At 36.4% G+C, this 22,521-nt stretch overlaps 1 protein-coding gene across 13 annotated transcripts in view; it reads right to left on the bottom strand.

Moving 5' to 3' along the window:
* DMD (dystrophin) overlaps positions 1 to 22,521 on the bottom strand; it is a 1,148,686-nt gene that overhangs the window by 171,409 nt on the left and 954,756 nt on the right. For all 13 annotated transcript variants that reach the window (XM_071430346.1, XM_071430344.1, XM_071430345.1 and 10 more), the window contains 2 exons: positions 15,215 to 15,335; positions 14,279 to 14,547 (listed from right to left, as the gene is read on the bottom strand). In XM_071430346.1, coding sequence (XP_071286447.1) covers positions 14,279 to 14,547; positions 15,215 to 15,335 — 390 coding nt within the window. The remainder of the gene's footprint in view (positions 1 to 14,278; positions 14,548 to 15,214; positions 15,336 to 22,521) is intronic.

Raw genomic sequence — 22,521 nt, 5'->3', positions numbered from 1 at the left:
GTGTTATTCTGTCCTTTGTGTTCCTTAACAACACTTAGACTTGTAAACAAGTTTAAAAAAATCTGTGTGAGACCACTTATGGACAATTAGTCAGTATTATTGTGTGATATTTTTCCCACTATATTTTCCTGAGTCAATCTGAGCACACTAGTGAAAAATCAAGACTCTTTAGTATTTCCCATACTCATGGGCAGAGGGACCATGAACTTCATTGAGCATAGACTGCAGTACCCTTCTCTTGTTGCAAACAGGAGTTAAAAGAGACTTTAAAGTTCATTTCACCAATGCATCAAATGATTTAAATGTTCAGTGCCAGCTTCTGGAAATGAGTCTCTATCTATTTGGTTATGGATGGAACTGGCACGATGCCTGTATAAGATGTTAGAGGCAATTTGGCATCATCTCCAGATTTTTATTTCTCAAATTTTATGGACTGGCAATTATAGCAACACCAGCCTTTGATTTGAACACTATGTTTATGCTTAGAGCATAACATTGAAAATTAAAATTGATCCTGAAGTTAGTTTCCCCCAGAGACAGTAAATGCAAGATCTCAGTATACTATCAGTAGATAGTATCCTGTTCCACCAATGTTCATTTTTACAAGCCTAAACATGAAGAATTTAAAACATTTTTCTTAGCTTTTTATAAAGGAAGGAAAAAAAATCAAATAATTTGAAAATCATCTCTAGTTTTCCAGCAATGGTATTTACTATTTAGACAGTTCATATCTTTTCTTTATACAGGACTAAATATTGTAGCAACTATATTTAGAAATTAAATGTTTTGCACTTCTTAAACTTTTTAAGACCGTGCAAGCTTGGACATGTACAAAAACTGAAGGCAAGAACACAAATATCTTATTGTTATTAGTTTTTAAATGCATAATGGTTTCTAAATTATTTTGTACGTCTACTGAAAATCATTGCAAAGGCATGCATTAAAAAATGTTTTCATTCTCACAAAACTCTAAACTGTCATCATATTGGCTGAAGCTGGAAGGCAACTCTTGAGATCATCCTCTGCTCAGAGCAGGGCCAGTTGCCCAGGACCATGTCCAGTCAGGTTTCAAATATCTCCAGTGATCAAGACTCCACCAGTTCTCTGGGCAACCTGTGCCAGTGTTTGAACAGCCACAGGTGTCTCTCCTCATATTCAGGTGGAACTTGATGGGTTTTAATTTGTGCCCATTGTCTCTTGTCAGTGGGCAGTACTAAGAAAGGTCCAGCTTTCTCTTCATTCTCTCTCATCAGGAATTTATACACACTGATAAAATACTGAGCTGCCTTGAGTCTCGAGGCTGAGCTGTCCCAGCTCTCTCAGCCTCTCCTCACAGGAAAGTGCTTCAGTCCTGTGACCTTTTTTGTGGTCCTGCTCTGGACCTGTTCCAGTGAAATCCATACCTTTCTCATACCCTGGAGCCCAAAACTGGACCCAGCCCTCCAGGTGGACCAAGGCTGAGCAGAGAGGAAGGACCACCTGCCTCAACCTGATGGCAATGTTCTGCCTAATGCACCCCAGGGTGCTGTCAGCCTTCTTTGCCATGAGGGTCTGTGTAAGAGACTTAAAGATCACAATTTGGTCAAATGCTCTTAAGATCACTGAAGGACTTTGCCACTGTAGCAAAGCATGCAAAGAAGCAACTGGTTATCTGTGACCAAAGCCCATCCCATCCCAAATATGCCTCCTGTATTCCTGAAATTTGGACAGTGAGTTAACCCACCTGACAGGGACTTGTGATAATATAAACATGGTACCAATGTCCAATCATCTCAGGTCTAAGGAAAGGTAAGTGAGGCTGGGGAGAAGGATGTTTCATTGCCAGGAGTCTGTGGGAATGCCAGCTCAGCAGCTGTGCTGGAAGCTGGCTGTGGCTGGGTCTGGTGAGGGAAGAACCATAGCCTGCTGACTGAAGATAGGAGGCCACTGACTCAAACGAAGAGAAAGAACAAAATGGGACTAATTAGCATTGGAAGTCAGGGAATCATTTAACCAACTGAATGAGAGAACTATGTACCCAATGAGCATTGATTCATTTTTTTTTGCTGAAGTGTATAAACGGTGAGAAGTTTTGAGTAACCTTGGAACCCCCACCACTGAGAAGCCCAGGGTGAAAAGGATCAGTGGGATACTGCTGGATCCATGGGTGGTGACTATCATTCCATCTGATCTCTTTCTCTCTCTCACTGTCTTTCCCCCCTCCCTCTTCCCCCCTCAATCCTTTTCTATTTCTTTCTATCTCTTTACCTCACATTTTACTGTTAAATAAAATCCATAATATCGACTTCAGCATATGGTCTTGTTTGCACCTTAATTCAGGCAGAGGCATCTCCCTTGTAATTGTAATAACTGGATTTTAAGAGTGTTCCTGTCAGCTCCTTGTCTACCTGTACCCCAAGGCCCTTCTCCTCAGAATTGCTTTCTGGACAATTGTTTTTGAGTGTGCATGGCTACCTGGGGTCATTCCTCCCAGGACACAGGACTTGGCATTTCTCCTTGTTGAACTTCATGAGATCCCTCAGTGTAATTCTCCATGCCGTCAGGGTCTGTGTGAGTGACAGCACAACCATCTGGTGTAATGGCTGTTCTTCCCACTTTTGTATCAAGTGGGTAATTACTGAAGGTGAGCTCTCTCCCCCAGGGACCATTTCATTAATGCAAATATTAAATGATATTGATTCAGGATCAACCACTGTGATGATCAGCCATCTCACATGTGACTTCCCTCCAATACAACTTTCTAGTCTTTCATATGCCTGAAGATGGTTTAAAAGATTAGCTGTTCCATCACATTCCCAGAGATTTGGGTGAGGCTCAATAACCTGTAAGTCCCTGAGTCCTTTTGTCCTGTACTACTTGAAGGTGAGAGTGACACTTGCTGTCTTCCAGGATGCAAGAATTTTTCCCAGTTGTTGTGACTCTTGAAGACAATCGATAATGGCCTTTCAATAACATCTGCCAACTCATCCTGCACTCGTGACTGCATCCCATTAGGACTTGGGTATGACCAGAATTACGAGCATGATCATGCCCTTACACGTTCCATCATGGGTATTTCTCACACTTAGTGTGAAGCAGATTTCAGGAAAAGGCCAACTGTGCCTACAGACAGAGTCTGTTTCCCTGCTCTGTGAGCAGCACTTACACAAGGCTGTGGCCTCATGCCAGCCTGACATTTTCATGAAGAATTCCCTCATATAGAAGAGTCTCCTGCTAGCACTGGCTTATGTTAAACCTCAATTCTCACAACCAGTGAAAGAGACAGAAAAGAACATCTGGCACTGTGAAGAAAATATGAAATGACTTAGGGAGAAAAGTTCCCCTGTGTCAGATGAATTTCTGCTGTGGGAAGGTTTTACACAAGCAGCAGCTGCAGCTAAATCAGAGCAGGATCCTTGTGCACAGTAAGGTGAATGCTTGCCCTACACCTGCCACAGCAGGTTCCCAGCACTGAGGATTCTCCTCCTCAGCTCACTTGGTGACCAAGTGGAGAAGTATTCATGGGCCAGAGCAATTCTCATTTTATATTTAAAACCACACAACGTTGAACTGTCCCAGGACAGTTTAACAGTGTCCATCTTTTTTTTTTAAATTATTTGTTTCTTCTTTAAGGGGTTTGGTGTAGTCTGATTCAAATCTCATTGAAACCTGGGTTTTTCGGCCTCCAGCTCAATGTGCTACACTTAGCTTGCTTTTAAACTCACCCTGTATTTTTATTTGATTTTAGTGCTCCTGGGGACAGGCGGTGTTGAGACAAAATGGATTTCAGCTGATTTAATTTTCCATCCTATATATTTTTATAAACTCAGAAATGACCAAGCAAGAGTGCACTACAGTAGAATATAAATCCTCTTCTGGGATAAAAATAGTTCAAACAAAAAACATCAAGGGAGGAAGAAAATCAAATTCCCTTTAAGTTCTCTCCCATTTTGAATTCTATATTTCTAAATCAGTAAAACATTACATTTTTCAAAAGTTATTTCCTGCGATTTGGAAGAGTAACTCAGTATTTCTTTAAAAATAAGGTTATTAAAATTTGAATAGATGAAATGAAAAATGAACTAATGCCAGGTATTAATTTTCTTCTTTTCTGAACTCTCGAGGGAAAAAGCTATAATTTGTAGAAATGTTATATCTAGTAGAAAATATTTATTTACTAGGATGTCTAATTTAATGAACAGAAGCATACTAATAAATAGATGCACTTATCCTGAAACACAGATTACTAGATTACTATAATTTTTGATCTATTTATTTATTTTAAATCAACAGCTGATATACAGTTTTATGATTTCTGAACAAATAGAAGCTATGCTACTGCCTTGTCATTTATTCTGAAATTGTGTTCTCATCCATGGAGGGGGAAAAGTAAATAAGCAAATTTAGACTGTAATTCACTCTACAAGAACAACTCTAACCATGTCATGGCAGAGCCCATGACTGCTGAAGTGTTATAAACAGCTCCACACCAATTTTTCCATATAATCAAAGTCAATTACTCAGTTACTTTGCAAGAAGAGATGAAGCACCTCAGAACTGTAAATAACTAGAAGGATTTCAAAGTGTGATCTGAAAGTCTAACAATGACTACACCAAGGTCATAAAAGAAACATAAAAGAAATTTTGCAAAGGAAAGTTTCCCAAGTTTCCCTTTAGTATGGTTTCAGTCAGCACTATTAAAGCAAAAAGCACTTGCAAAGTTTATATGCTTAGGTTGTAGACTCAGTGAAATTGTTTTTAAATCATTAATAACACAGTATCTATTGCTATTAGTTAATTTGTACAAAATGTATGTTAGATATACAAACAGAAAAGGTTGAATAATAACCCGTGTTCACCAACCAAAAGCTCTTTCAGGTTATAGCAACTCCTTGTGCTCAGAAAATAGCTGCTACAAAGCAAATCTCTATTGTTCTGCAAAGCAGCATGGCATTTTAAAGACAATGCACTATTTCACTGACTCTCCCAGTTTTGGCCTGGACAGAGTTGGTTTTCTCACTGTGGTTAAGAGAGAGAGCAGGGAAGGGTCAGGCAAGGGCTGGGCTGGGGCTCGTGCACAGGATGGAGCTGCTGGCCTCATGGGTGAGCCCAGGTTCTATTCCATGCTCCACACCTTCCATGTCATTGCTGAGGGCTGGAAATAGGGATCCTCACCCCTGGAGGAAACCTGGGGTGTTGGCTGGAGTGGGGAAAAAGGGCACCATGGAGGCCATTTTTGCCTTTTATCTCGGTGGCCAGGCATGGCCTTGGACAGTGAATATCCTTTTTTGTATGCAAATCACACAGTTTTTGTATATTTTTGCTATTAATGCTGTTGCTGTTCCTGTTAGTTTTTCTTATTTCATTGCTGCTTTTCCAGTAAATTCGCCTTAATTCAGAATCTCTGTTTTTGTCTCCCTCTTATGGAGAGGAGGGTGAGGGGGAAGGGAACAGTTTCAGTGGGGTTTATTTTCCAACTGGGTTTTAAAACCAGTGCACTGACAAAAAAAAAAAAGGAAAGCAGATCTTTCTTTATCTTTCTTTAAACCAGAAAGATTGCAACACCTGTATCATAACATAACAAAACACCTCAAGCTTCCAGATATCAGCAGGCAGATGCTGTAGCTCAGGAGGAAAAATATGCACACATACAAAAGCTTAGCTTAGAGACTAAACACAGATAGTTTTTTGACACTTGACCAATATTAAACAATTCCAACAACAAGCTTCAGGAATTCCTCATGTTTTCTAACAAAAAGCTAAGAGAGATCTTAAAAGAAATCTCTGCTTTCTTCTGTCATGTCTTTAAGCTTACCATGTAGGTATTTCATAATGTTTAGCCTCATAAAGTTGTTAATTACTACCTCTAGTAAAGCGAATAAGGTCTTTCAAAGAGCTTAAGGCCAAAAGAAGTTATTACAGTCCAGTCAGTCTCAAATATCTGCAGATATTCATGGTCAGATGGACCTGCAGCTTTTTTTTGAAAGCTCTGTGTTCCAGCTCTTGAATTAAGATTGAAATTTCCATCTCCTCTGTACGATGTGCGTGGAGTGGGCATGGGTGAAACTCCAGGTCAACACAGGATCACAGAATGGCTTGGGTCAGAAGGGACCTTTAAGATCATCTATTTCCAACACTTCTGCCATGGACTGGGAACCTTTCACTAGACCAGGTTGCTCAGAGCTCCATCCAGCCTGGCCTTGAACACTTCCACATCTTTAGGGGGAGAAGGCTGTGGCTCTGGGAAATGGGCAACAGTGGCTTCTGCTGTGACTGATGAAAACTATCATTCTTACTCCAATGAACAATTGAACCTAACTAAAATAAAACAATTTTCAGGTAAAATTTAAAGAGAATAAGCGTAATTTGAGTGGCATTGCTGTCTGGACAAATTAGAGTCACTGATTCAATTGCCCTATTTGTAAACTGAAGATAATACTTCTATTGCAGTCTCAGAAAGAAGATGAGAAAATTAACTCATACTATCTGGAACATGAGAAGCACTATAAAAGTGATAAGTAGCAATTATAAAGTTTTATTATGGGTTAACCTTTGCCAAAAAATGAGGTCTTAAATTTATAAAGATGAAAATGAGAAATGTGTAACTCATTGGTTCCCTGATAAACATTCCAGGCAATCTAAAATTCATTGCACTCCCTACATCAAACAGTCCCTAGATAATTACTGGGTACCAGCACAGGAGCTTGATAAATTGATTTTACTTTGCTCATTGATTTTTCCATGTCATAGAAACAATATCATTAGAGAATCTACACACTTGATTGTTCCCAAGAATTTATTTTGTCAATGTTTTAAGAAAAGATTTCATTAGAAACACAGTACTGACAGATTTTTTCATGGAAGAAATTGCCTCATCACAGAAACAAACAACATTAAAATTAATTTCTGGTACTCTTCCCTTTTCCCTCCTCTCCTGTCTCAGTGAATGTCCATGTCTCTGGTTATATAATAATTTCTGGTATGTCCTTTTTCCTTGCATTGGAGATTTCAGTAGCAGACTATATATAGGAGATCAGAGTTATGTTATAAATACTCCTTAGATAGAATTTTGCTCCCTTTAGCCACACAGCTCCCTGTGCTGCACTCACTTAGGAAAGCCTGAAGAAAATGGTCCATAGTAAGAAATGTGTTGCTTGCATTGAACTTTTTTTCCCTCTTGGCTAAATATTTACATTTCCAGGTCATAAGAAAAAGAAGGCTTTTGAGCAGAACCAAAACAGTTCAAGAGCATCTTTGATTTAATGTCATGTCTTGGAATGTTAATACTTCACCATCAGACTAATATCTATGCATGCTGCATTTATATGGCAAACTTGAAACAAAAAGCAATGCTAAATGTCAGAGTCCCTGCTATAACCATGCCACTTAGGTACTTAAAAATTAATGTTTCATTCTCCTTCTAAAAGCTCAAGTCTCATTCTTCCCTCTGATAAACTGATAAAGAGAAATCTCTTAAAAATGTTCTGGTCTGACCTCAATTCTGAACTTCAGAGGCAGAAAACGGCAGACAAGTCTTTATACAAGTATTAGTCAGTTCTCTCAGCAGGGTATCAGAAACCAAGATCAGAGATTGCCAATACTTAAAAAGTCAAAATCTGCCTGCAGATGTGCATGCTGAACTCCCACTGAAATCAGCAGTGTGAATTCATACAAGGAAAAATTTGGCACTAAATGAAATATGTTGATCTAATAATAGCATCTTCTACCAAACTGGGTTGGAGGTAGAAAAGATTTCCACCTTGAATGGTCACCCTTTTTAGAGCTCAAGAATTTTCCTGCACTAGTTGTCAGGGAAAAGCTATCAGTATTTTTTAGCCCAAACATATGTAATAAAAGTGAAAATAGTTAATATGCTCTATTAATAATGGTGCTAATACAGTTAACACAAATCTGATAGAAATTGGGTTAAATTGGTACAGTTCTTTTCCATGTGCTTGTTCTTTGTGAAGTGGTTTACAAGTAGCTGCTCCTTTCACTAGCTGTGATTCCTCAGAAAGTTAATTAAAGAAAACTCATTTTTGTTTCTTCTTTGTTAGCAGGGCAATGCTGCTTTTTCTATATCACAATTATGCTACTGATTCCCAATAAGTAATACGTTGAAGAGCAGTTGTCATTTTAAAAGACAAGGATTTAACTTCTCTGCCTGCTCATCATCATTCTTATTATTCCTATGTAAAACATGATTTTTCATTCTTCCTTAAAACAGGTAGCTTGATATAGTCAAAAGACCTATGTCATCTGGTCTCTGTAAAAACTATAGATACAGTGGTAGCATCTAAACCTGACATAAGAAATATATAACTTATTGCAAAAGAAGTCAGCAGAGGGAATGATTGTTTGCTTCAGGTATTTAAAATGGATTTAGTTTTAGGCTATTGCCATAAAGAACTCTCCAATCTTATCTGACTGATTACATAGAAAGAACATAAGGCAGATTATACTTTTAAATTAAATTTGTATCAGTAAAACTGCCTGATTATTATATACTAAACAACCACTTTTGAACATATTTCTTTTTGTATAAGAAAATAAATTGATTCATAAGCTGTTTAAATAAGATTGAGAGACCACAGGACACAACTGAGTAACTTTCATCTCCTACAAGTAAAAAACATACCAGAGCTAAAATCTGGTACAACTACATGACAAAACAGTTCATGGTTTTTAACTCAATTTCATATTTAAGAAAAGCCTTAGCAAATTAAACTTGCCCTCAATAGTGACAACCAAAAAACCCTGCTAAATTCTCTCTTGTATAAAAATACATTTAAAAAATGGGAAAAACAACATACCAGGCTGTCACCAATTCAGTAATGTGGTTAGCTGAAGTGTCTTTGATGTATAAAAGCATCTTAAAAGTTGACCCATTAACAAACTGAACAGACTTCAAGTATTTCTTTCATTATAGCAAACTCCACAAATATTTAAATTCACAGGAATATTACATATCACCAGGACATCTGTAGGATGTCAAAGTGTTTCAGTGAGTTTCAGTATGGTTTTGGTTTATTTTAAAAAGGATTTTATTATTCTCTTATGTACTCTAATGTTGTTTTAGTTTATATTAGCAGTAAAACAGTTGATGAAGAGTTGATATTTTGTAAACTCTGGTTTTATTGACCATATTTATTTTTAAAATCTAAAGGTTCTCTATTATGCCATGAGATAATCTCCTCCTTTCATAGCATCTTACAACAATCTCTAAATTACAAATATTTTACTAATACAAAACCTGTTTAGAAAGATCATTTCTAATTTTCTTAGGAACTGATTTTTGGGTTTTGGAAAGCTGGAAAATTCATTAGTAGGAAATGGTTATTCTGTATATAATAGTTTTAAAATTCCCAGAGTCCAGCACAGAACTTATTAGGAGACTCACTTAAGGAAATAGAACATCTTAACCCAGATTGATTACAGCTCTTGCTGGTAACATCTGGCTTCAAATTAAACTGAAAAAATGTATATGCGTTTTGAAGCAGTTTAAGAACATGTCATAAATAACTATTGTATGATTCTTTCACAGAATGATTTGTATGAAATTGTAAGCTTGAGAGCCATTTGTAACTGTAATTACTTTAGTTACAGTATGAAGAAAACATTAACACTTCCATCTCCTACACTGCAGGCAAATAGTTTCCTGTTCAACAATGAACCAGTGGATGCTGTCATCTTCTAATTGTACAAACAGTTTAAAAACAACCAATCAAATCATAGTTCATAGTCTAAAGCTCTGGATATAAAACACTTTAGCATTTTTGTGGTTTTTAAAACTAAGAAAAGTAAGAAGTGTAGATACTGTAGAAAGTCTATCAGTAAAGAAAGAGAATGAAAAAATACCTCAGAAGCTGCTATATGTGTAATGCCATTTTGTGCTACAGACTGGACAGCAAGAGCTCTGCTAACTCATTTGGTGCATAGCATAATTTTATGTTAGCAAAACAACAGGAGAATAGGCATCACATTGCAGTCTGACCTCTATTTGGCTTAACAAGGATATGGCACTGCTTTGGATATCAAGCTGACTGGAAATTCTGGTTATCAATACATCTTCCAGGTAATTAGTTCCTGCATAGATTCTATTGATCTATTTAAAACTGATCTCCAGTACTCCAGTACTGATCTCCATTGGTAGGAGGGGATGAATGGGAACTATTGGCTTGCTTCTGGCTGTCATTCATTAATTTCCCTCTATGTGACCCCTAATAGCTCCATATAAAAATCAATTTTTTTTTTTTTGAAAGAATAGAAAATTAGCAATTACCCAAGCATTTAGAATTTTGGGATGAAAACATAAATTAAAAATTCAACAACTCTGCTGTCAGATTCTCCATATTAGGCAGCTGTCACCAGAGTTCCCTCATAACACCACTGTAAGAGTTCACTTTGCTGAAATAACTCTTTACAGCACAGCAGTAGCTGAAGAGTACCTAAGCAGACTACAGAAAAATATATAATACTTTAAATATGATGACAATGATGAACTAACTACCCTCATTCAGTGTCCTGAAATTGAGGTTGCTGATTTAGTACTAAAATGCTTGTAATAATAAGGAATTTCAATCTTTGCAAATCCATTTACTTTCTTTCTATGGCTGGATATGAACGCAACTGAAACTCAGCTAATTATTTGAAGCGATTGTCTTACTTTTGTCTCATTTTGTCTCATCACAGGAAAGATGGGACAAAAGGATTGTCCCCAGCCCCTGCACACAGTGAGTCATTTTGGAGTAGATGATGAGAAGATCAGTGATCAGTTCATTTCTGGTTTATGAATAACTGCAAGCTCCATTTGGTTTACAAATAAATAAATTTCAGGCTGACATTTTTAAGTGAACATTTGTCAGTGACATACAATTGACTTCAACTGTCAATTAAGCTGAAGAAAGTCTGAAACAAACAGCATATAATTCAACAAGAAATTGTATTAAAATTGTAAATAGGCTTTGAAAAAAGAATTTAAAAGGATACATGAAGTCCATAATCTATACACAAAGTCTATGTAACTGCTTTACTCATAACTATAAAAGTGAATCTGCAAGAACAACCAGCAGTTCTTAAGCAGCAAGACTGAGACTTTCATGAAAATTCCTTGCAGAAAAATACAAGACTTATGTCACCAAATTCTGTTGGTGCTTTTCACAGTTATCAATCATTATACTGAGTCAAGGTGCCCTCTTTTTGTGACAGTGTGGGAGAGCTAATTATCCTATAGCAGACTGAAGTTAATTGAAAAAAGTCTACCTGATTCTACAGGAATAGCCCTTTATTTGGAAGGTGTTCTAGAGATATGCACTTCTATTTTGAACTAAAGAAACCATAGACACTACTGCCCACTCTTCATTATTTTTGTTGTTGAGTTTTTTTCTTTTTTTTGAGTTTGGTTTTGTTTGGTTGTTTTGTTTTGTTTCACAGAGGTTGTAAAAAAAAAAAAATAGGATGTAGTTATACTCATGGAGTGTAGAGGCTCTGCTGTTCCCTTACAGTGCTGTGTATGACAGAAAACTGAAGCAGTTATATTCCTGCCAGTGGTATGTTAAAATATCACTGGCAGAAAAAAGTGCTTTGCATTGTGCTCTCCTGAGTATGTTCAGAATAGCCAAACTGTCTTTAGCTAAAAATAAACCACACCATTAAAATTGGCTTCTCAGGAACAAAACTCTGTGCACAACATCTCAAAACAATGGCTTTTAATTTAAGAAACATAATTTTCCAGAGTGGAAAAGTATAAAAACCTGAAACTTCCTATGGGTACTAATTTCTGTTAGTATTTCTCTGCAGATTTCTGCAGAGAGACAACAAAACAGTGAGGAGGTATCAGCACGACATGTAATGATTGCTGCATGCTGCTAGCATAATCATTATCACAGTTTTGCATGGCAAAGGAGAATCTTTGGGGAAGAAAGGGAGAAAAATTAGTTCTACCATCAATTCCTGGAATGAGTCTTTGAATAAGATACCAAGAGGATGAGGTAGGCATGATTGCATATCAGTTGCATAGCAGCAAAAGCTTAATATAAAATCTGAGTGGTGGTCTCATGAGACCCTAAGTGTTCCAGGCATGCTGATGCAAATAACATTTTGTTAGTGACTGCAAGGAGAAAGCACCATTGAATTTGCTGCAGAGGGGAGTAAAAGTCATAGGCCATGTCTAATATATGACTTGAGCTACAATCAAACTGATCAGGCAATGGATATTAAGGGACTAATAATAGATTCATTTGGACTTGAACTAAATTTAAGACAGATGGCTTCTGGACAGAAAGATATGCTTGGAAGGGAGACAGAAAGAATGTGTGTTATTAAGAAAGTAAGCTACATTTCAGCCTGCAGATAAGACCACTCATATGAGAGAGGAAAAAAGAGAGAATGACAGATGACAGCAGAGAAGTCTGAAGAATAGTTTGGTTCTAGGTACCCTCTAGTCTAGGTTGCATCCTTTGGAGCAGATGGTGAAACTATCTCTTGTCCTCTTGTCCACAGTCAGAGATGAACACCAATTTGTACATTAATGCAGATGAAGCATGTGTAACAATAATATTACAACATTAATACTGATCCAATAAGGATCCACTATTTAGTATGAGTTCAAAGTTATGCCATGACCTTAGCAGCTCCAGCATCTATAACTAAAGAGGACAGTGACAAATGGCACTGACTTAAACACATTCCCCAGGAAGTTATTCATGAGGTTAGGTTTGGTAAAGCTATTGTGATCCTAATTAAGAGAAGGATTTGTAAGACATGCAATTGCATATGACCAATGTTTTGAAGATCTGCTCAGAAGATGATTGTGTTTCTTTAGATGTATAGAGAGAAATTAGGTGATTTCCCTCATACTGTAATATCAGTCATGATGTTCATCCTAAAAACCAGAGCAAGGATGAGACAGTTGGATAATGTTTGGCTGATAATATAGTCAATAAAGAAAAAACCTCACTTTTTACTAACAACTTTTAACTGAAGGCAATGTAACTTCAACAAATTTAGCTTTAGCAAACATTTGCAAAGGAAAAGTATTTAACCATTAAGTGAATCGATTATTAAGTCATTAATTATGTTATCTAGAATGTATTTATTTATTTTTTAAACCATAGCAGGACTCAGAACTGTAATTATGGAGTCAACACTCCTGCTCATAGCTTTAGAATTAAGCAACTTGCTTTGTTTTCCAGTAATATCAGAGATTCAGTGCTTCTGTTCAGGATATTGTCTTCAAAATTAAAAAAAAAAATAAAACATTGTTGTAATAGCATTTTCTGAGAATTTATAAATAGATTTCTTCTGTTCATTTATGAATTTAAATGAAGATAAACAAATTTTGCAGCTAGCTGTTCATCAGCTACTATTTCATTTGTTCTTGTACAGCATCTGCATAGGACACTCATTAAACTTTCTGTGTGATTACAACTCGAGGACTTTCATTTTAATAAACTACATTAGATTTTTAGAGGAATATTTTTCTTGCCATTAGTCATTCTACTTCCTCTTTCTTAGATCCTAATGTTCATCTAGAGAAAATAACAGTTAGCTCAGGTCTCTTTCAAAATGACTGATGATTCCCATTTATGTGACTGGAACAGAGGCACTTTGTTCTTATCAAAATGGCAGCTGCCTCTATTGTGCTCTGGCTGAAGGAATCCTGTATTATTTATCAAGTCTGTCCATGGCAGTCATGCTGAAGGAGGACAAGTGTGCCCAAGTTTCTCGATAAGCAATGATTTTATGAAACAACCCTTAAAAGCAGATAAGCATTAAGTTATAGAAAATAATGACAATTTTTCCGGGATTGCTGCTTTTTTTTAAGACTACTTTAGTTATGAAGCCTATTTATCAAAAAAGACAGAATCAAATACCATCATAATGAAAAACTATATATTTCAAATTGTATAAATTTTACTCTACAATTACATAGAAACAACTATGTATTCATCATGCTTAAGAAAATATAATATAGAAAAAATTAATTCAATAGAATTTTATCATATATTCTCCTATCTATTTTGCTTTCTTTAACTGCCAATTTTGCATCTCCTGAGTTAACAGTGAGTGTGCTGAGGATTTTTACACATTTCTATTACCCATGTCAGCAATACACATTCTCAATGAGGACCCTGTTGCATTTTAACTTCTGAAATCATGAAACTATTTATATGCACTTTTTAATATAAATCACTATGGTACAAAGGTATCAATTTCTCACCCTAAAAGATAATGGCAGATATGGAGATTCATGCAATGAACTATTTTATACTCATAAATACTGATACATGTCAGGTACCTTGACTTTTTCCAAGTGATCCTGCAGAGAGTCGATGAGCAGGTCCCCCACTGGCTGCCAGGACCCCTTGAATGCCTCAGCCTGGCGCAGCTTCAGGTCCAGCTCATCCATGGCCTCCTGAAGGCCCTGCAGTCTCTCAAGAGCATCGTCGATCTTCTTTTGCCAATCGGCAGACTGGAGATTCAGCTTGTCCCACTCAGTTCTGACCTCATCTGCTTGCCTTTGCAGAAGTTTGGTGACATTCTGGGCTCTCTCCTCAGGTGACAGATCTAAATGTGAAAGTGGAGAGGCTTTTAAGACATATTCTATCTTAGAACTGATACGGTTGCCATCTGGATAGGTTAAAATCTCTCTAAGAAACTCTTCATAACCAAAGACACCTGTGAAATTTACTTTATTAATGTATTCTTGTTTTAAAGTATCTTAAAAACCTTAAATCTTGCCACCATAAAAATCAGCAAAATCTGCATTTAAGTACATAAAGGTATTTTGAAACATGCAAGGTGTAGCTAGAAGTTTATCAACTGATTCAGCATAATTTTTCTGCACATAGATAAATATTAATCACTGTGAAGCTTTTGCTGCAATTAGGTGGATTTGGGATCTCCTGTAGTACCGAGACTACAAGGTGAATTTTAGCTTAAATTGCAGCTTTGAGCCCTCAAATGAGGCTATAATTATAGACAGGTCCTGAAGGTTTAAAGGCAGTTTCAAAATCTGCTTATAAATATTCATGTCTATTTAGTACCACAGTGTTCAGAGGGATTGCTAAGGCTTGCTTTCATCTATATTTTTAGCTTAGTTTCTGAACGCTGGCATTCAGCTCGGAGTGTAAAAGGAATGCTTTCAGAGCTGCTGGCAGGATTTATTTAATCATCTCTGATCATCACTGATCTTCCCAGCAATGTGTTACTGCCCTGCTCTTGCTTCAATTACCTCTGGGCTCTGGGCAGACCTTCTCCAGTGCCTCCACGGGCTGCTCAGCCAGGAAGAGTCTCACAGTCTCAAGGGCACTCCTGATAACAGGTTCTTTTGTTTTCAGCTCTCTCTTGAAAGTCTACGGGACAAAATTATTGTAAGTGGATCTATAAGGAAATAGCAAGTCAGAATAGCAATGTCAGAACAAAATTTCCAGCAACAGCTTCTTGTGTGTATAAGAAGCAATAAAACACAGACACACAGACACACAGACATACAGACACACACACACACAGACACAGACACACAGACACACACACACACACACACACACACACACACGTGAGAATAATCAGCTTTTGCTTAACCTGAAATCACATTGTGTTCAAAAGAGCAAATGTGTTCTTAGCATACTGCATTTTTCTTTCCTCAGCAGCAACTCCTTTTACTCTTTTGCTCTCTTCTACACCCTGGTTTTAAAGGACCATGAGTAAGTTACTCAAGATTAGTATCAGAAGCTTTGGTAGGTCACTGAAAGTGCACATATCTCAGTATTTATTTATTAATTTCTCTATTTTTGTTAATGAGAATATAAGAGCCTATTAGACTGATTCCAAATGGAAACCACACAAAAATGCAGATGAAATCCAGCCTGAGGTTGAATTTTGCACTGGTTCTTCTGCATGTTGCAGTGAATTTCTCTAAATGGTCCTTACCACTCTTTTATTTCAATTTTTTCTTCCATATTTATGAAACATTGTTGAATACATACAGTTTCAAGCAGCATAGAGGTAAAATATGCAGGTAATTTAATAGTACAGTGTAACACAAAACACAATACTGCAAAAAGGAGAGCCATATGCCATGGTTAGAAAACAGATATTTTACTGCAGGGATTAGAAAATTCTCTTTACAACACCAGCATTATATAAGTTTGTAATGTAATAAATGCACCAATTCAGTCAAATTAATTATTAAAGAAAATTTGTATTTCTATGAGAACTAATGAAGAATTATAAATTCAATATTAAAAAGTTCATTACACTTTGAATTATATTTGATATGTGACTCTCTGTACAGGAAATACCTACCAGAACTAATAGTGGGAACATGTACAGTTTATAATATGAGAACTCACAGGTAAAATGTTCTTAACACGTTTCAGGAAAGTAAATTTCAGAAAAAAACTACATTATTCTACTATAAACATTTAAATACACTTTCTTTTAAATGGTGAAGAACTGACCATAGGGTTTGTAGCTATTCTTGGGGAAAACCCTTAAGCAAAGTCTGCTTTGTTGAAGGAAATAACAAAGCAAAAAATCTTAATATTGTGTCAAGGACAAAAATGGGACTGGAATCTTTTCACAGAATCAATCTGCTATCATAAAAAAATCTGTAATTTGATTAATACCTGAGATAAATATTTTAAACAATCATGATGACCTTTAAAAACAATACCAATTTTCACAAATAAAAAAGTGCACTGTATATTAACAAGTAAGCTACCATTGGACAATTTTTGCATAAAACCTGAGTGGAGTTACTACAGGGCTGAAAGAAAAATGTCAAACTTAGACATTTTTAGGTTTATAATTCTAATAATTCATACTTGACTCTTGCATGAAGTGCGATAGAAAGAGGAAATATAATAAACCTTTTTCATGCCTCCAAATGAGGAAAATCTATTCCTTTAATTAGCCCTTGTGTTCATCTCACATCATTCTGTCCCAATAGAATGGTGTGGCAGGTCTGCAGGTCAAGTGAGCCAGCAGGAAGCATAACTTAAAATCCAGCACAGTAATTTTCATGGACTGTGTGCTTTGCTCTCTGCTGATTGTATTAAAAGCAACATCAACAGCCAAAACCACTTAAACCAGTGGATTTTAAACATAAAATGGTGTATCAGCTTAAAGATATAATATGCTTTAGAAATGTTCCCAAAGATGCATTATTTGTCAGAAATGCCTGTGCCCCAGACCAGTCAGAAAGGAAGCACTTGCACAAAGTTCTGCTCTGCAAACACGCCCCAAGAGCAGGAAGGAGCCCCCAGTATTCCAGGGGAACGCAGAAATACACTGACGTGGAGAACAGCTAAAAGCCAGCAACACCTCTGAACTATGCATTTGGGAGTGAGTAAGGACTTCTGTAAGGACTGCTGCTGCTGTAGACAGCTCACCCTGGCTCTGTACATGTGCACACCAGAAGAAGGACAAAAAATACCTACTTTCAGCTTGTAATGTTTTTGCAGAAAACTACAGCAATCAAATGCACTGAGTGGCATTATCTTTCCAAAAGAGGTTTAAAGCCACAGTCCTCCTGTACCTCTTGTGCAACAGAAGGAGAACATATGTGAAATGAATCCCATAAAGCCTGTGGGCAGGAATCATTGTGTCTTCCTCAAAACAACAGACAAATGCTAATAGGAACTTCTGACTTTGCACATTTTGTATTTTGTCACAAACAGAAAAGGTGCCTTCTTTATTAATAAAGGAAAACTGAGCCAATGTGTCAAACTTTTTTCCTCCCAACTTTTCCAGTCTGAATGTTGGAGCTGGTGGAGGCAATTATAGTCTGTAAAATTATAGTCCTGAGTTATAGAGTAATACACAGTATTTACAGTGTTCATCTCCTTCCCTCGTTTTGATGTGCAGATTTCCACCAAGTTAAAATATGTTTCAATTAAAGAAATTTGAAAAGGAGAGGATGAAAAAAACATGAGGCTGAAGCAGTAGGACAGAACAGCATTAAAAATAATGAATGTTCATTTCATACTGACCCATTCCAAAAGAAAGTTCTTACTGTATGAAGATAAAGCTGCTTTTTGGATTAAAGTTTTGTTGTGAGATATGTATACATTACCAGTAAAAATCATAAATAGCAACTTTTTCTTTTTTTTTGGAGGGGAAAAAAAGGAATTTATCTATCTAGAGCCCTGACAAATACATCTTTATAATAACTAGGCCATCACTGAAATCAGACTTAGCCTAAATGAATTTCTAATGTACAACTAATGATTGCAGGCTAATTTCATTGAATTCCTTAACTTCTTCCACACTTCCTGGTGACTGTAGAGGAAATCGAATACACATAATGTATGACCTGACAAAAAAGTAAGTAAACTACTTTATTTAAGCATGTCTATTTGTCATCAACACTACAGCAGTAATGGCATTCTGTCCAGCATTTTAATAATGCATATATTGATCAGCTTATCTCGGACCTCTACCACCTCATGAGTGTCCTTAAATCTCTTTAAATGAAGAAACAATGATTGTTTAAATTGAAAAATGAAAATATAATGAGAAAAAAGTTGCATTAGTAAAACCAACATTAATCTCAGTTAGTTAAAAACTAGGAATTTTTGCTTTCAAAGTATTTTAAAGATAAAGAGTACAATCATATTAATTCAACACATTTGCCAAACAGAATGCTTTTCAAAATATGGGGTTTGTCCTAATATTTAGAAGTAGATATCAACTGTGGACCCATAATTGGTTAATGTGTTGAAGCAGGAACTGTACTCCTCCTTAGGCAGTCATGCTACAGATTTCATGTGAAAGGGTTTTCATGGAATTGTTAATAAGTGCCCTCTATGTTCATAAATGCTATTTATGCTGTTAATAAAATCACTACACAGCAAATGAGGCAACTCTTAAAAGAATGAAAGACATAGCAGGCAATCTGCATGATGCCTGAGTTACTTAAATTAGATTAACAGTAACATGCACACAGTTGTTAATTCAATTTCACTAAAGCAATATTTTGATACTTAGCAAAACAAAGAAAAATGTAAGATAATTAAATAATGTTTTGAAGAACAGGAGTATTTTTTATCATTGACTACACCACCACCACTACTCCTCCCCACACATTCTAAGACTTTGGAATAGAGACAATTTCTTTCAAAAATTGAAAAAATGACCAACTATATGTATAAGTTCAAACAAATAGCAGTTATGTGGGCATATTTGTGATACATTACAAATTTCCTTGTCTAAAAAGCACCTCACATTTATAACACAACAATGATTTTAACTGCATGGATACCCCTCTTCTCAGTTGAGTTCAAGCTTGCCTCTGGCACAGATTCAAACATTTGAAATTTTAATCTGAATCATACTCTTAAAATTTTTAAGGCAAATCTTGGCAACTAGGAGCACTCAAGTGGTAAGAATTGACTTCTTTAAATCTCTTTTTATGATTCTCTGTGGTATTTCAGATGCTCTTCTGAATGATAGAGAAGTTAAATATGTTTGCTCCTCTTTAAATTTTACCTTTAAGGGAAAAAAATAAAAACAGCTTGCAACACTTTAGAAAAAGGATTCAGGCATAAAATCGTGTTGGCATTCATCGTGTTATTTCTCAATTGAATCAGTTAAACTGCATTTAAACAGTCTTCCCCTGATGAGACTCATTCACTCATCAAGTGAAGAACTTAGCTGGGTTCAGTTCTGGCATTACCTGACAAAAACAATCCTTCACAGAAGGAAAACCAAACATTGTATTTATGAAGAAAGACCAAAACTGGAGATTTTAGTCATTTAAAAGATTGGTCAGATCTGATAGGTGCTTCTCTAGTTTGCTGAAGACTAATTTTCAGAATTACAAAATGAAGAGTCAGCAGATTCTTTTTCTCAAGATCAACACAGAACTACTGTTTAGTTTCACATGCAACACCCTGAGAGCTAAGCTCTGCTCTTAAGCAAAGGCCCAAACCTCTCAGCTTTTCAGTACTGGGCTCCAGTTTTAAGCTAGATAATTTTACACTTGTGAAAACATTTGAAAACGTTTTTCTTATATTCAGAAATCAGCTAAGATGTTCATTCCAATATAGCCATTGTATATCTGCTTCTTTAAAAGAACCTTTTAGAGTGACAAAGTCCATAATGCCCAGGGGAAAAAAAGCTCCAACCAACCAACCAACCAACCAACCAACCCACCAACTAACCCACCAACTCACCCACCAACCAACCAACTAATAAACCAACCAACCAACCAACCAACCAATCAACCAACCCACAAACTCATCCACCAACCAACCAACTAATAAACCAACCAACCAACCAACTAATAAACCAACCAACCACCAACTAACCCACCAACTCACCCACCAACCAACCAACTAATAAACCAACCAACCAACCAACCAACCAATCAACCAACCCACCAACTCACCCACCAACCAACCAACTAATAAACCAACCAACCAACCAACCAACCAACCAACCAATCAACCAACCCACCAACTCATCCACCAACCAACCAACTAATAAACCAACCAACCAACCAACCAACCAACCAACCCACCAACTCACCCACCAACCAACCAACTAATCAACCAACCAACCAACCAACTAATAAACCAACCAACCAACCAACCAACCAACCAACCAACCAACCAACCAACCCACCAACCCACCAACTCACCCACCAACCAACCAACTAATAAGCCAACCAACCAACTAACATGTTGCAAACATAGATTTTGTCAATGGCAACTCGAAGTCAACTTCCATGTTGACTGTTTTTCCTTTTTCTGTCAGAGACAGTTGAAGATCAGACAAGGCAAATTAATTTCATGTATTCTGTTATGTTGTTTTTTCCACAGGGAATCAGCATACCTACACTCATGCTTCTGAAATGCTACAAAATAGGAAAAGGAAAAAGTATTTCTGAAAGGAAATAAAGCATTCTAGTTTTGATACTAGACTGGATGACCAAAGCTCTGTGTTATGTACCTGCAAGTAGCAGAGAAGTTAAAAAAGAGAACTGAGATCTATTTTATTAAGTCATTTTGCCCCTACTCATAGTATCCTAATTTTATACAATAATTCTTATCCCTAAAAATCCAAATACTTCATTTGTTTGGTGTGTGACAGAGACATCACTGAAGACTTCACTGCTGAAGACTTCACCACTGAAGACTTGCCAGCTTTATCATGAATTCTTGGAAACCCTTAAACTGCTTTAGAGAAATATACAACACTAAAATACTATAAGAAGTAATTTCTTTAGATAAAAAAATATTTCTTCTGTCAAGGAGAAAATGTTCTCAAATACTTAAATATTATTTAGACAGAAAAAGTTTTGTTGTAACAACTCTATAGAAATCTCTCTCTAACTCTTGTTTTGGCTCAAGAGTTGTCTTTGGAGAAAGAGTTTGAGTTAATGTCACACTGACTTAAAGCAACATCTATATTGCTTCTTTCATCCTGATATTCCGGATAGCCTTTCAAACTACTTTATGGAAGTTGCTACTTTATGGCTAAAACAGACCTCAGGCTTCTCTTAACTTTCATGGTTATATATAACACTTGCCTTAACTTTCTTAGGGGAAAGGTGAAAAAAGGAAAGGTGCTGCCCCGTAAAGTCATGGATGTTTTCACCTCACTGTCTCTGTGATAGTGCTTTAAGTCCCACATAAAATTTTGTGAGAAAGACACATCCTACACATCACATCTCCAGAGGGAAGACCTAGGAAATGTGACGAAAATGCCCCTTGCAGAAAAACATTATACTATCTTAGAAAAACTTGCCACTGAGAGAGACAGAGATGTTTTTTGTTTGTTTCCCTTTTGCTTTCTCAATCGTTCAGTGAAGATAGGTCCTTGACAAACCATATTGACACTACTTCCCATCACTTTGTTGCATTAGAGGAATGCCTGTGTGCCTATGGAAAAAGCCATGTCTGACTTGTACTTCCTAACTTTTCACAAACTCAGGGTCTTAAAGCAGCAAGATATGTCATGTTTGCTTTGCAAATTTGATCTCATTATCTGTTCTCAAATATTTCCCTCCCCATGAGAAAGGACAATATGTTAGAGCAATATTAATATACAGCTACCTGATGAACAGGAAAAGCACTGATCCTATTTTGTTTTAAAGCACCATTTCACATTTCTCCATAAAAAAATAAAATCAGAGTTTTAGGAACTTCAGAAACAGCACCTTTTGTGGCAAGTTTCCCAAAGGAAGTTACAAATATACAGCACAATGCTTTGAGAGGATGATCATTGCATTTGGAATATTCTTTTCTCATGAAATCAAGTTGACAGACTGATAATTCAAATTTTTCAACAAAAATTACATTTGTTTGAAATAACTTTTTAGGTAACACCCTGAAGCATAATTGGACATCAAACAGGAAGTAAAAACCTTCTATGATGTCATTAAAGACACATGGAGATGAAGGAGAGGAGAGCTTGAATGTATATTGAACAATAAAGGCACTAGAACTGAGATTTCTCATTCAGACCTGAATAGACCTCAATGGCATAACCAAATTACTGGCATATGAAATTCAAGACTGTTTAGGTGAAAGC

Source organism: Agelaius tricolor, unplaced genomic scaffold, assembly GCF_023055355.1.
Source record: "Agelaius tricolor isolate 1412-34295 unplaced genomic scaffold, bAgeTri1.0.p SCAF_7, whole genome shotgun sequence".
NCBI classification, from domain to species: domain Eukaryota; kingdom Metazoa; phylum Chordata; class Aves; order Passeriformes; family Icteridae; genus Agelaius; species Agelaius tricolor.
This window is presented reverse-complemented; position numbering and strand designations above follow the sequence as displayed.